At 41.7% G+C, this 15641-nt stretch overlaps 1 protein-coding gene across 1 annotated transcript in view; it reads left to right on the top strand.

Moving 5' to 3' along the window:
- Window positions 1-865: 865 nt before the first annotated feature.
- PPP2R5A (protein phosphatase 2 regulatory subunit B'alpha) overlaps window positions 866-15641 on the top strand; it is a 43288-nt gene continuing 28512 nt past the window's right edge. The window contains exons 1-2 of the mRNA XM_041476856.1: window positions 866-1236; window positions 1480-1706. Coding sequence (XP_041332790.1) covers window positions 1556-1706 — 151 coding nt within the window. The 5' untranslated portion in view covers window positions 866-1236; window positions 1480-1555. The remainder of the gene's footprint in view (window positions 1237-1479; window positions 1707-15641) is intronic.

The raw sequence follows: 15641 nt of genomic DNA, 5'->3' as shown, positions 1-15641 counted from the left end.
TAAGGCATCCCACGTGTTAGCAGTTCCGAACGGGGGAGGGGGGAACTGGATATGGGAATAGGACAGCGCTCTAGTGCAGCCCCGTAGCGCACCCACAGTCGTGTCTTTTGCGCGCTGCGGCTGTCACAATCTCCTCCTCCCGGCCAGGCTGCAGCCCGAGCCCCCAGCCGCGCGCAGAGCAGCGGGATCGGCTCCTCCGCGCGATCCATCCCGGGAAGCCAGCACGTGCTCGGCTCAGGGAACGCCGCGCCTCCAGCCCGCGACAGCAGCCTGGGAGGAAAAACACCGCGGCCGCGCCGACCGTCAAACAGCCGAGTCCAGCGAGGCCGAAAAGGAGACATAAAAAGCTGAGGCGTGGGGAGGGTGAGACAAAAAACAAAAAAGTCGGGAGCAGTGGGGAAACGGCACGGAGATGCTCTTGGGAGCGCACCGCGCGCTGCCGCGACGCCCGGCGCTCCCGGCTCCCGGTCGAGCACCCTCTCGGCGGTGTCCCTGTGAGCGGAATCCCCGGGCGCGCTCCCGAGGCCGCGGGACCCGCCGTGCCCGCTGCGCCGCTTCCCTCCCCGCCGCGGGATTGGCCGGCGCGCGCCCCGCCCTCCATCCCGCCCCTTCCCCTTCCCCGCGCCGGGAAACCCCGTCCGCCCCGCCTCCTCCGCCTCCAGTTGGAAGAGCCGGCTGTCAATCATCTGGTCCCCGGCGCGCGGCCCAACTCCCGCGTTCTCCCCAGGCCGCCACGGGCGGAGCGGGGGGCGTTCCGCGCTCCTCTCCCTCCATTGGTCGCTCTGGGCCGTCAATCACCTCTCGCCGCCAACCGCGGCCGCTGCCACCGCTCTCGCCCCGCCTCTCCCCCCTCCCAGTGCTCAACTCCGCTCGCTCCGCCAAGTTGCGCGGCCGCTGCCCGGCGGCTCCGGGGTTCTGGTGGCGCCACGCGCGGCGGCCCCCGGCGGAGCGCGACCAGGCGGGATGACGGCAGAGGCGCGGGGAGCGCCCGGGAGCGGCTGAAGGCGGACAAGGGGCGCGTGGAAGCGAGCGTCTGAAGCCTAAGGGCGAGTCCGGCTGATGACAGCGGGCTCGACTGAAGAGGACGCGGAGCGAACGAAGCGGGAGCGGGGCAGCGGCGCCGCCGAGCCCGTCCCGCGGCGGGTCGCGCCGCGCCTGCCCTGAGGACAGCGGGACCCCAGGAGGGAAAGTTTGGCGCTCGCCCGCCCCCGCCCCGCCGGGCAAAGTTGTCTTTGGGTTTGTTTGTTTGTTTTCCCTTTCCTCCTCCTCCTCCCCCCTTCCGCTCCCCCGCCGGCTCCGCGCGGGGAGGAAACGGCGAGGGAAGCAGGAACTGAGGAGCGACCCGGGAGCCTCCCCAGCGCCCGGCAGAGCCCGCTCCGCTCCTCTCCTCGTCGGTGCGGTGTGTGAGGGCAGCCAGGACTTCGGTTTTGGTGGTGTTTTTTGGGTTTTCTAAATTTTTTTTAATTTTTTTTTTTAAAGCTCCTTTGTTTTTTGCCCGCCCGCTTCTCCCTCCGGTGCAATATATGCTCGTGGAGAGCCGACCCGCCGCCCAGCCATGTCGGCGGCCATCTCTGCCGCGGAGAAGGTGGATGGCTTCACACGGAAATCGGTGCGCAAGGCGCAGAGGCAGAAGCGCTCGCAGGGCTCCTCGCAGTTCCGCAGCCAGGGCAGCCCGGTGGAGCTCTCGCCGCTGCCCCAGCTCAAAGGTACGAGCCGGGCCTCCCGCCCTCCCCTCCGGCTGCAGGTGCCGCTGCCCACACAGCCTGCCCTGGCTCGGCCCCTGCCCCGCGCCCTCTGCCCTTTAGCCCTGTCCTCCCCTGCCCTCGGTGCTTTCCAGGTAGGGACCCGCGGCAGGAATTCCTCCTCTGCTCGCACAAACCGGCGCCGCTGTCCCGGGCGCTGACTCCACTAACTCGCCACTCCCCTTTTCTGGCTGGTTCGCATGTGTTTTAAGGTCTTACTGAGGAAAATGTAGACGATAAGTTGAGTTCAGGCGTGCAGGCAGTAGTTGAGCGCTAGAACCTGGGAGCGGGCGGTGGCTCCTCCCACGGGGGGTTTTGCGAAGGGGAGCCCGTGGCATGGCATCCTGAGTTACCGGGGAGAGTCCGCCTTCGGCTGCTCCGTGCTTTCGCACCGCTCCCGGACGGTGTTGGAACGACGTTTTGCTGCTCTCCAGGAGCTGCCTCGGAGACTTCCTCCAGCACAGTGCTGTGTGGAGACACTCTCAAGTGAATGAAAAATCTGGATGCTGGCATTGCTGAAACAGAAAACAGGCAGTGAAGGTTTTATCCCCTGTGTTGCCACAAAAATTTGAGAAGGCTCAGTTCATTTGGTCACAGAAATGAAGTTCATTGCAACCTTCTACATCGTTGAACATCAGAATACATTTCTGTATATTTTTAAAATTATGAGTAGGATATGTTGGGGAGGGAATACAAAACTTGTTATTAAAGCATTTGTCAGAGACTTGAAAAATAAGGGAGAGCGATTGCCTTAACGTGACCTAGCATGTTAATTTTGCTTCCACTGGCTTTAACGTGTTAAGGCTTTTGTAGCTGCATCATATGATGGTGGAAAAAAAAATCTGATTTGCAGCAAATATCCAAAATCTGAATAAGATATAGCAAACTTAAAAAATATTCCTAGGTACTAAGTTGTTTTTGGTTTTTTTCAGTTTGATTTTTATGGCATTTACAATCATGTCTCTAGTATTTCAAGGCTGTCACCTTTTCCTGCTCTTTGAGTGACAGATGTACATGAATCATAAATCTGGCTCTTAGCAGAAATGTTACTGACTAGAAATAAGCTTAGGCAGGGGAGTAACAAGAGCAGGGTTGTTTGTTTGTTTTTAACATGTTTGTTGCAGTGGTTTTTGGTGTTAGTTTTAACAACAGCAGGGGTTTGGGCTTTCATTCATCTATGAAAGTTGGCTGCTGTCTTGGTCCACTGCTTTGATATGAGGGATTGATAACCTGGATAATTTGTTTGAAATCAAGATTCAGTTTTTGCTGTTTCCACGCTCTTTAGTCAATACATTTTCATCAGAGCTGAGTTTGAGAAACCACACTTGAGAGTTTGTAAAGGCCCTGTGTAAATGCTGCACATAGGTGGCAGACTTCAGAAAGTTTGAGTCCTGGTCCAGCAAACAGTTAAACATACGTGTGTTATGCAGGGAGCAATTCCAGCTGAAATCAGCAAAATGTCCAAGTTTACATTCTTTGCTGAGCTGGGACTTTAATATTAAATTTTTAACTCTGCATTATTAAGTCTCATAGTTTTGTGAGAGTGGTTTTACAGCTTTTTACTTGTAACACAGAGAAATTATGCATGGCATCAGCAGCTCAGATGTTTGGAAATTTGAAGCCACAAACCAGCAGAGGAATTTCTACAGTTATGCAGGGTTTTATAGTAGTTTGAATCGCCTTATTGCCTTAAGTTCTTAAAGGAAAATCTCTTCAGTCTTTATACTTATGATTCAGATGTGAAGTCTTGCCTTGGAGACCTACTTCAGAACAGAAATTGTGGGCAAAATACACTTTTATGAGCTGTAGTGTCCCAAGTAGCCAGCTTGCAGAAAGTCAAGCAGCACTCCTTTTGCTTGTTTTTGTGCCTTAGGTTTGTGATGTTAGATTTGTCCTGAACATAGCTGTGGGCATGGGATGGTTTCTTTTCATAATGCTTCCTCTTTTCCTTTTCCTCTTAAACCTTCCTTGCCCCTGAAACCAAAAAAGGCTCTAGAAGGAGTTTGCTCTCTCTACAAATGGATTGTTTAATACAACTATTTGTCCTAATCACATGTGTCTTGGGAAGATAAATCTTTGCTTTATTTTTGAAAGATGATATGGAATTCAGCAATAGTTTTGATGCTGCCAGTGTAGTATCATCTACAGAATCATGAGCCAAAATTCCCAGGGATGGGCTGGAAAAGGAAAATACAGTAATTTTAGTGATGCCTATGGGTGCTCAGCATACACTTAGTAATTAGAATAAGTTTTTACTTTTACAGACCTTTTCAAATAAATGTTAAACCTGAGGTATATTAAACCTGTATTGGGAGAAAATTGAATATTTTTAGATGAAAAAGCAGTTTGGTATGCTGCTGTGAAATATTTAATGTTGTTTATAGGAATTGTCTTGTTTCATTGCTTCTAAGTGATAATATTCTAAAATAAGTATAAACAGTATTTTAAAACTCCCCAGTAGGTTTGCCAGACTGGCCTAAAACACTTGCATCTATTTTACTGGAGGGAAAGATGTTCCAGAAGAAAAATAGAAATTACCCATCACTTTAGAAAGTACCTTTTTCGGTAGAGAGTGTTGTGCGATTTTTCCTTTTCTGTAGGGGCTGTTTTGTTTGCCACTGGAATGGCCAACTCAGATGGTGAGACACACTTTCAGAGTTGTATTGTTTCAAAGCCTTTAGACAGATAATCTTAAAAATATGTATTTCTGCTCTGAATTACCAAAATTCTGTGCTTTGGCTGTTTATTTCTTCTATCAGTGATACATCACATCTCTTACTAGCAAGTAACAGTCCCCCAGTAGCAGGAACTCTTCCCTTCAGAGGTGTTTTTGGAGGAGTGAGATGGAGAGGAGGAATGGTAAGATTGTGTTGTGATTAACATTCAGCTTCTCTTTGGATGTGATGATATCTATCTTGTGTAAGTGAAAGCTCAGCAAAACCTGACTGATGGCAGGATACTCAAAATAATTTAGTAATTTGTTCTTCAGTTAATTTAGGAGGTTTCCTAAAGCATTTTTATTCAGGACAGTGTCCATCTTACTGTATAATTTAGCAACTGAATAAGAAATACTGAGGACACACTGATTATATTTAAAAGAAAAAGAGGTTGTTTAATCACCCCCCAGTCTTCTTTTCATTTTGTTACCTAAAGTTTGCATAATAAAAGGATTTTGAAGAATCTTCAGACAAAGTAATGTGCTGGAACACAGCAGGACTTTGTAATTTCATGGACAATTCTGAGAGTGTTGCTTTTAAAGAAATCTAGCAAAGGGAGTGTTATTTTTATTGTCTTAAGAAGTGATAATTTTGTCCCAATAGGAGATTGTGTTAAGAGACTGCAATAGAACATGGCAGTTACCTTCATTTTTGAAAAAGAGATGCAACTTGACCTTGGAACCTGATCTGACTCTCTCCAGGAGTTGTGTGCATGCTTGTCTCTGTCACTTTTGGTTGAAGCAGCATGTAGAAATACAGGTGGAAAGTGGTAAATATAAACCACAACTTGTTGCTTTTATTTAGTACAGTTAATATGGCCTGTCAGGTTGTAAAGCAAATAGATTTTTTTTTTTTCTTCTACGTACCAAACATGTCAACTGCAGCTGGAAAGAATAAACGTTTCCTGATGCCTCTTACCCTCACAAGAGAAGAATTGGAAAGTGTTCCAGAAACCTTTCAGCCATGGACTAGCAATAGTTGGAGGGATCTCTGTGGGGCTGAGAGTTGCAGAGGAGGAGTGTTCTGGAATGAGAAGACATTAAGAAGATCTCCCAGTGTGCAGTGTCAGCATTCAAATACAAGGTGTAAAATAGGTGTTAACTCTGGTTATTTTCTTTACTTAAACCCTTGAGAGAGAGCTTGACTTTGGCTGAAAACTGGTTGCTGTCTTCAAGCTAAGCTTTTGTGGGAATGTTGCAGAGAGACCTGGTAACCTTGCTGATAGGTAAAATTTTAATGTTATTAAATCTGAGGATCAGTTCAAGCCTCACACTTTGAATGCTTTTGAGTCACATAGTGTGTGCTTCAGACTGACATAAAAAAATGGAATTAAAAACAGCTGAGAGGAATTTTCTTGTCATATTAAGTTGTCTTTGCTCCCCAAGGGAAAATGAGCTTCAAAAGTTTTAGAGTGGTTTACTTTTAGTACAGCCTTAATAAATATTTATAAGTGAAAGGACAGTTTTCTCTCTCAGATTTGCACTTGTGTTTTTGTGTCCCTCATGATTCATTGTTATTTCCTCTTCTATAGTCCCCCATCCTCCACCTTTTGTATTCAACATCCCTTGCAACTGTAATCATCTTAGATGAGTTTTTCCTTAAAAGTGAGAATCTTTAACTCAGATGAAGAATGAGGATGTTCTATGAGGAATTTGTTTACCTCTTACTATAATCTCAGCAGGACGTACTACGAAGTAGTCAAAACTTCCTTTTTAGTGAAGTTACTGTCTTGAGAAATAAACAAGCTACAACAGATGAAAAAGCTGTAGTAGTTCCATGAAAAACGAGCTGTTTGAATTTTTTTCTATATTAAGGAACTGTTCCTAGTTTATGGAGTGGAACATTTTGGTTTTTATTCTTAACAAATTGACCTTTTTATCTGTAGACTTGAATTTTTTGTCTTAGAATATACTCCCATCAAAAGCAACTCCTAAATATAGAGCCTATTGACTGTCTTCACATGAACTTTTCTATTTCAATCTTTCACATCTTCCGTGTGCCAGCTTAGTATCAGATTTCTTTTTCCATATTCATTGCTTTCTGGTTTAGTCAGACAGTAGTTTTGCAGGTGCTGAATTTAATGTTAGTTGCTGTAGGAAATACAGATGGAATTAGTTATTGCTGCAGGCTATCTGATCAAAAGATTACTTCAATCTATAGATTTGAGGATTTTTTAACATCTTTCTATCTTACAATCATTCAGTGATTTTGAAAAGGTGTCATACCAACAGTTCTGGACAGATTAATATTCTTTTAAAGCACAGAGTGGATATGTGTTGTGTTCTGATGAAAAAAAGACACTTCCATTGTGAAGGCTGTAAAATTTAGCTTCTGTACCCTTGTTGTCCTGACTCTTGTTTTAATCTAGCAGGTTAAAATTATGGCTTTTAGCAGCACGTGGATTTGGAGGGTTGGAGCTGCAGCCAGACTGGATTAATAGGTAATAAATAACACCTGTTTTAGAAGACTCCCTTGGCAAAATGCTCTACTAGAAACTGGATGGTGACAGCTTCTTTTTAAAGTCTGAATCATTGATTCCATCAGATAACTACTGAACTAGTTTCTCTCAACTTTTGCTGAATTTGTGGCCAGTGAATAATGTTTTCTACAAGATGCCTATTTATTTCATAGTATCTTTCTGACTTGAAAGCAGAGTTCATCATAGTTAAAGGTTGCCTTCAGTTTTCTTCCACAAGACCTTATTCTCAGCTGCTCACAACATTGCTGAACTGCTTGGACTGAAGTTTTCCATGCCAAGTATGGGCAGTTTTATTTGCAACACTTCCTCAGGCTAATTTTCTTAGTTTCAGCAAAACCAATTCAAACTGCTTTGAGCACTAGAGGAAAGATAAATTGTATAGTGTCAATATTAAAAAGAAAACAAACCATGAATTGTGTTGAGGTTTAATGTTTGCTATATTTTGGAGCTTAGCACGTGGTTCTTAATGCAAATGAATCTCATGTGGTCCAAATTCTTGTTTGGTCCAATTGTAGCTGTTGTAGCTCAGTAGCAGGACTGATGAGTTGGTATTTACCAAGCTGGTACACAGAGCTCCTTCAGGATCTGCTGTGCTTCTCCCATCTGTCGTGCTCTGGGAGGCTGCTCTGTGTGGCTTTCTTTGGGCTTCTTGTCTGCAGTACTGCTAGGACAGCAGTAGGCAAAGTTAGACAGCAAGTGTAGGCAAAACCTGTCATTTTCTACAAGCAAGAGCCCAGGAGCACATTACAGGTGGAGACATGGTGTGGAACTGCTGAGGTGCTGAGGAAAAGCTTAAGTAGGAAGAGAGGGCAGACACCATCTCCTCTCCCGTGGCTGCAGGGAGCTCAGTGTTTGGAGTCTCAACACTCCTGTTGGCTGTGAAGATTTCTGGAAATATTTCTTAACATGTTCTCTTCTAATTTCTTTATTACTTCTCATTGCAGCTGTGGATTTTGGTTCCCGTGATCTTCCTGAAACTTCACAGGCTTAGGGTTTTTGTTCTGCACATCAGGAATTGATTGCAGATTAGCTGGCTCATCAAATGAGAGGTTTTTATCTTGAGAATTTAAAATTCAGGCGTGCATAACTGTACATTTGGGGGTGGGAAGTGAAGCTGGGAAAGGCTGGTGAAATGTAAATGCAGGATACTAGGCCCTCAGTATTTTAAGGGCATGGAGGCTATGGGAACAAACAGTAGTCTGATCAGAATTCAGCAGACCTGTACCCTGCTAAAAGAGTAGCATGTACTGCTGCAATGGATATGGTGGAAAAAAAAGGGCTATAGATTAAAAAATAAAAATGGTGCTGTTGCACTGCCTTTACTATTCAGAAAAGATTTCTGTCTCATTCTCATCTGAAGTTTCTTATCTCTTCCATTGTTTATCTTGATCTTAGCAAGCAAAGCTTTGGTGGAATTGATGGGTTTTGTCAGCTTTGTTGATATGATAGGATTCAGAAGAGAAATACAAATTTTGCTGTGGAGTTGGGACATTGAGGTGAGAATAACAGCAAAAATTATATTTGTGCATGTCTATTCAAGAACAATGCTGCAAAAGGAAGATGTTTTATTTCTAGTAAATAATTTTTTTTAAACACTAAGAATTTAAAAGATTAGGAGAAAAGCTTTCCACATGCTATACAAGTTTCAAATAACTGATTAGAAATTTGTATCTGAGACCATCACATGCTTGGAGAGTTGGCAAGCTGTGGGTGACAGATAGTGAAAGTGGCACTGTGGATTTTGTCAGAACTGAAAGAGGAGGTGGGTTGAACAAGTTTAGAGGAGGACAGTATAGCATGGGGCAGTAAGGCTGATCTGAAAATGATCAGGAATAAAAAGTCACAGCAATGTCTCTAAATATGAAGGGGGCAACAGCTTCATTTCTACTGCAGCTGTATTAAAGGATTAGCAGAGTGCACCACTGCATAAACAAGTGAGCTTTTAGAAGTGATTTAATAGGTTTATTTCTGTAGATGCTAGGTCCTTCAAAATACAGAGACACAGTTTTTATTTTATTAATTTTATCCCAAGTAAAATTGTATGGGAGAGTATGGGTGGGAAAGTGGGCTTTTTTAAAAAGGTTGTAATTTAGTATAATTGTGTAAAACTTTTCAAAAGTGTACCATATGTTCCATTACAAATTCTATGCTTGAAATATGACATACATACAAGATTGAAGTCTTGTTAAGCAGCAAAATTTTGGTTCCCTGTCTATGTAAAAGTAACAAATAGTGAGAGCTGAGCTTAGGTCTTGAATTATATATGGGAAACAAACTTGTGCATTTCAGCATAGTTGGATTCTTTAGGAAAGCAGTTCTTGTTTTGAGAAGAATAATGAAGATGTATCGCCACCCTCTTGAGAGACATGGGCTTGGTCCCACAGTAAAGTTAGGAAGGACAGGGTTTGGTAATACATATTTGTTCATTTTCCCTTAAGAGTAGGAAGCAGGATCAAAATAAACCAAATACATCAAAATGATGTAAAATGATGTAAATTGAGTTTAAAAATAGCCAAGAGATTTTGCCAAATGGGAGAGGATTGAAGTGCATTACTGAACACTTCATATTTAGAGTTCTTGGTAGAAAGAGTGTAACTGTTCGAGTATGCTTGAAATTGATGAAAAAAATTATCTCAACCTTTTATTTATGAGGCTAAATGTCTACTTCACTTAAATTTAGTGAAGAGATCCCAGAATGTTTGCTATTTGTCTGCTCAGGATGATCTGTTCTTGTTCAGGTTGTTCACTGAATGCAGCACTACCAGGATTTCACCTGTGTTCCCTGTCCAACTTAATCATAGCTCTTGCTACTGCAACATAAAGTGTCTCCTTATTGATCCGAGAAGACTTTGAAAAGTAAGAAGCACTTTTTTAGCCAATTTGTGAACTATGTATTTATCCAAGGAGTTAATCCAGTACTTTTAACTTCCGCACAGATTTACACAGGAATTCAAAGGAAGAGTTGGGTTTTCCTTGTGTTTTGGAAAGTTAGATTGGCTGTTTCCTCTGGCACACATTTCATATTAAATTACTCCTCTATGCATCTCCTTCACGTTTAAAAGTGCTAAATTAATTACAAAATAAGTTTCTGTGCTTCTGTTAAATTGTGTTTAATAGCTACCCTTAGTTTCAATAAAGGATATTTTTATATTTCACTTAGACTGATTTTCACACAGCAATATTAGTGCTTTCTTCAGTTTCTGGAAAATAAGCAAACTTGATTTGTGTTGACTTGCATGTTCTTGTGTGGTATCAAACTGGAGCAACTTCATAATCTTACTCAAAATTAATTTTATACTTAGATATGGTGAGGAAATGATAGGGAAATTAATATATTTTTAATCTGTTAATAGTATGGAACACAGATTCACTTATGGCATACTTCATAATTACCACTCATTATTATAAACTACCATAATGTCAGTCAGACAGGAGTTTTGCAGCTGACCTAAAGTAAAGGGAATTTAACTTGTAAATACAGTTGCTGTCCCTTCAGACTTATAAGGCACAAATCAATTTGTTTCATTCAGGTAAAGTGTTTGGGTCCTTGTGAATTGAAAGTGTTATTAATGCAGTCCTAGATAATGGGTATTAAGCTGAAATTTTTACTGAGCCTGTGTGGCACACAACTTTGTCACCCGCTTCTCAGCTGTCTGTGTGCCCTGGTAAAATTTGTGCAAAGCACTACAGCTGTTGGGGGGCACAATAGGGAGCAGAGCTGCTCAGATTATTCTTTTTAATTCTTAGCAGGGTAGATGTGACACCCTCACACCCTCATCCTTGTCACACCCTCAAGGGCTTTATTGCATATTCAAAATTACATGTGAAAATCTAGTATTTTGCTGAACCATTACACTTTGATAAATAGTGTTTCTGTAATGGCAAGTGCTTCTATTTGTGGAAAAGTGTAAATAAGGTCATAATTTGGGAACACAGAGCATCATACCAGTTGTCCCTTCTGATCTTTTTGATTTGACACTCTCAGAAGCTTGGTCTGTAGTGTCCTTCCATTTCTGTAGTCCTTTGGGTTTTGTTGGTGGTTAATTTTCGTGGCACAAGAGTGAATTACCTGGAGTAACAAGTTACTTGTGCAGCATCTCTGGATACTTTCACCTTGTGGCTCATTCAGTGTAACCTGACTTAGATTTTAAAGAAATTACCTGTTTACATACAGAGCTTTACCTTGGTATTTATTTGCCCTCTTGTTAGGAGGACTTGAAAGCATCTCTATTTTACTATAACAAAATCCTTTGTTGCATTTCAGTATTTAAAAAGCTGTTTAGGATCTGTCTTTTCTGTTTGGGAAAGCAGTTTCAATTCTTGGGCCTGTGTATCAATTTCTGTAATTTTAAGTTAAAGGTGCCATCTATCCCATATGCACATCTTCTGAGAAACAATTTCCCATTCAAAAAATTAATTACTCTCTCTTCCTGACTGAATGACCTGGCTATGTGTATGGATTCCACAGTAGGATATATCACCCTTAAATTTAGAAGTCTCTTCCTTAAAGAGGCAGGTTCCTGTTTTAAATTATTTTTTAGAGGCTCTGGGTATATTCAAAAAAGGCTTACCCTGCCATATGATCAGTCACTAAAACTGCTTTATGGGTTTTAAATGATGACAGCAAGTACAGTAGCACTATGTGCCAAAACCATAGATGAATGCTTTGAAGAGCATTATAGTTGACTTACAGGTGGGAGTAAGCTTGTTTCAAGTACAAGAGCAGTGGGGGGTTAATTGTTTTTTGAAAATATAACAGTTCACCTGTGTAAGAAGTGAAACTTCTTTGCCTTTTCTAATAAATAGTTTTGCTCTGAACAAAACTTCATGTGGTTAGCCATGTGCAAATTCCTCAACAACTCGCTACTTTCAAAAGCAACACTGATTCAACTGTGTCAGTCCACTGGACAATTTTTTCCCCTGCTTTTCCTTGTTGTTGTTCCATGGAACTTAATTTCAGCTAGATTCTGAACTGCTGGCATGTTCTTGAGGTAACCTTTCTATTGTTAAACTTGTACATTTTGTTAAGGGTGACTTTAGGGTGTTTTTTGTTCCTGTTCCAGTGATTGGTATGCTTGGTGAGTTTTTATTTGTTTAAAGAATCAATGGGGCTTTAATTCTTCTTTTTTTAGAAAGTGTGGTAGAAATAAGGTGGATTGTGGCAGGCCCAGTTACTAGACTAACTTTAAGGACCAAAAGGGTAATTTGTATTACATGTTGCATCTTAACAGCTTGTTGTCTGTAATTAAACAGTACGAAATAGGGCTATTAATAAAAAAGCATTTCAGTGACGTATTTTAGTACTTTCTTACTCTCTGAAGTCTCTTGGTTGTCTCAAATCTTAATTAAAATCAAGGGATTTAACATGGTAGTAGCTTGAGACTCTTAACTATATGAGGTTATAAGAAAGCCTGGAAGATAGAAGGTAGAAACAATCTAGATAAGACACTTGCAGTTCATTATCATTGCAAGAAGCCGTGTCACAGAATTTGTGACAGATGTTGTTAGATCAGTGTGGGCTTTTCAGATTTTCTGGACTGATTTGTTGAGGTCAACTGCTGGCCACGTGGAGCAGCAGATGAGACTCAATAACAAACAATATCTTACTGGGTGGGAGACAGCTTTCCAGGAGTACTTTTTACTAAATGACTTAAAAATTATCTGTAGCCTCTTGTAACTAACTCTCTAAATCACAGTGCTGTAGCTGAATAAAAGGAATTATTGATTGTTATTCTTGTCTAGTTTTACTTCTAATATGTGATTCTTTTTTTTTTTTTTTTTTTCCTTCCCTGGCATGTATCACAGAATTAATTTTAAATTCAGACTATTCCAATGAGCAAAATTCTGTTGTTTTTCTTACTCTTTTGAAAGAGACTGGAGATTTATCTTGTGGAGGGTGCCACTGTGTGCAAATCTTGACTGATGACCATCTGCAGAGTAGTTTACTTTAAAAGTGGAAGCACAGGAGAAGCTCAGCTTGTTATCTTGATTGCCCCTTTGCACTCCTGATTTCTGAAATGAAGAGGTTAAATGTTCGTGTGAGCACCTGGATCCTAGACAGGATTGACCAACTTCGTAATTCTGTGCCAAGTCCTTTTTGTGTTGGTTTGGTTTTTGTTTATCTCCTGTAGGTAGTATAAATTTCCTTTCAATAATTATTGAAAATGCATTTTTATTTCATTGTCTTCCAAATCTCCTTCTCTAGTGAACAAACTTACTATTGAATAAGGAGCTGGTTAACTTTTAGGATACATAATGTTGTTCTGACTCCCTTATCTGTCCTGGAAAGTCAGAATTCTGTTTACTGACAGCATGGAGAAAAATTCACTCAGTCCCTTCTGGAGTTCTAGCAACAGCTGTAGATTTTGGGGTAATAGGTAATTTGAAAATACATTATTTGAAATCTTGATTGGAGGGGGCAGAGGGGAAACCTACAGCTCTGGTCTACTAAAAAATAGTGCTTGCTCTTTAGGGTGACAAAGATTTTTTTAATGTGGAAAACCTGCAAATACTGACGAAAAGTTCCTTGGATGCCTGTGGTGCTGCACAGAGCTCATCTGAGTAGCCCCACCAGTTTCAGTGGGGCTGTTGAGCTGCCAAAATCTGGAATTGTGGGAGCTACTCTTATGGGTGTATGGAGTTACTGGGGAATGTTATACACTACTAGCCAAGTATACTTGGCTTGGGCAACCAAGTATACAGGGGCTGCATTTTTTCTTTGAGAAGGAGTTTAAAGTGATTTAAAACAAAACAAAATCCCCAAAATAACTAAATCTCACAACAAACACAAAATCCAAATTGTATTATTCTCAAAAGTCTCTAACTTAACTGAAAAATCTTACCTATACATTATCTCATGCCACAGTACTTGGGGTGATATGGTTCCAGAGGAGATGGTAAGCTAACTTAGCAGCTCGCTGCAGAGAGCTGCTGCTCCCGTCTCTAATCCTGTGCCAGAGCTGATGCACATCAGGCCCCTCCAGAAGCCATTTAACCTCACTAATATGACGATGTTATTGAGTTAAAGCAGCTTAGGAAGAGCCTGACAAGTTCCAGAGCCAGTGCTGATGGATGGATGTGACTGGAACAGAGAAGGGGAACGGAGGAGTAAATGGTAAAGGGGATAGCAGGGAGAGAGACTTCTCTCAATCTCTATCAGCCAATGACTTTGCTGCCTGTCACGCTGCTGATGGAGGTTTCTGAGAACCTGGAAACACTCTGTGCCCTGTTGCACCAAAACTGCAGTTGATGCAAAACCAAATCTCCTGACATTGTTTTGCCATGCCTGTAACGTCAGCACTGACACTCAGATGCTAGGAGAGATCACAACAATCATATACACAAGAGCTCTCTGGGACAAAACCAAATATTAAATTTATGTCAAATGGAACTCCCCATGCTTGGTTTATGTAAGTGGGGCAGAGTTTATCGCTCTACCTCCTTTTCAGACTAATGGTGTCTCTGAAAGGAGCAGGCTGTACAAAAACATTGATTCCTTTAAATTAAAAGCCCCAAAACCAAACCCAGAGATTTGATGTCTCATAGTCCACATGCTCCTCTCTCCATGTCAGTGTTAAGGCTTCATCCTGCTCCAGCAGATCCCTCCACCACTGAGCTGAATACAGTGGCAGTAAGTGTAACCAGGCAGCAGAGACTTAAATCCTAAACTTTGCACTATGGAATGCAGCATAATTGTGACATGATCCTCTTCATGCATTCAGTTAGTCAAGGAATTATGTAGAATTGTTACCAAGTTCTAAGGAGATAGATGTTACTTTATTGTGTAATATCATTATCCTCTAAGTGCCTGAAAGGGCTATGTAGTGAACTGCTCTAAGAGGCTGTCAGACAGAAGCTGCTTGGTTGTTTCTCTGGCTTTTGCATCTTCCTGGGGTAGCTGTTTCAGGAAAAAGCGGAAATATTTAGTTAGTGAGACTTTAAAATAAATGGAAAAAGTTTGCAAATGTTTGAGGGGGTTTATTTTGTATTGGCAGGAAAACTATGAATTTTGAACTTGCCATTTGTGTTGTTGAGAGAGTTGTTGTGGATTTGGAGTCTGGTTTCTGCTGATGAATCAAGGCTTATGTTAGGTTCTCTGGTTTTGTACTCAAGGTCTTGGATAAACAATTGTGTTGAGAAAGGAAAATTATCTTTCTTTTTCTTCCAGGAGGAATGCTTGTAAACATAAGAGATAAATACATTGTAGGAAGACATTGTTGTAGTGTATTTTTGTCTCCGTTTATGTACCATTGAGGTAGCTCTTGGGAATTCTTTTTCTTTCCAAATTTTGCTTGGGCCTGTCCTAGAAAGATTAGTCTCTTAACTCAATATTCCATGCTTAGATTTGCATCGATGACCTTATGAGTCTGAAAGCATTCGATTTAGAGACAAATCTGTACAGTCACGCAATTTCAATGTTTTAAAACTTCTGCTTAGGAAGAACTTCCAAGTCAAATTGCTTGTTACTTTTTGTCCTTTATTATCGTGCCTACTGTCTGTAATGAGTGGAGGTTTGTAAACAGTACAAATAGTCTGTGGAGAATTTAAGTATTATGAAGTGCAACAATCAAATTAAGTATTTTAATCAGGTACAAGCTGTCTACTATCTATGACGGAAATGACCAGAGGCAAGTCATGATTAAAGTGGATCATAATTTGCAATAATTCTTTTGGTGCTGGATGTTAAATTTTTGTCTTCAGGAT

Source organism: Pyrgilauda ruficollis, unplaced genomic scaffold (assembly GCF_017590135.1).
Source record: "Pyrgilauda ruficollis isolate IOZ18807 unplaced genomic scaffold, ASM1759013v1 scaffold4, whole genome shotgun sequence".
Lineage (NCBI taxonomy): Eukaryota > Metazoa > Chordata > Aves > Passeriformes > Passeridae > Pyrgilauda > Pyrgilauda ruficollis.
Note: the sequence above shows the minus strand (reverse complement) of the source record. Positions and strands in the feature narration are given on the sequence as shown.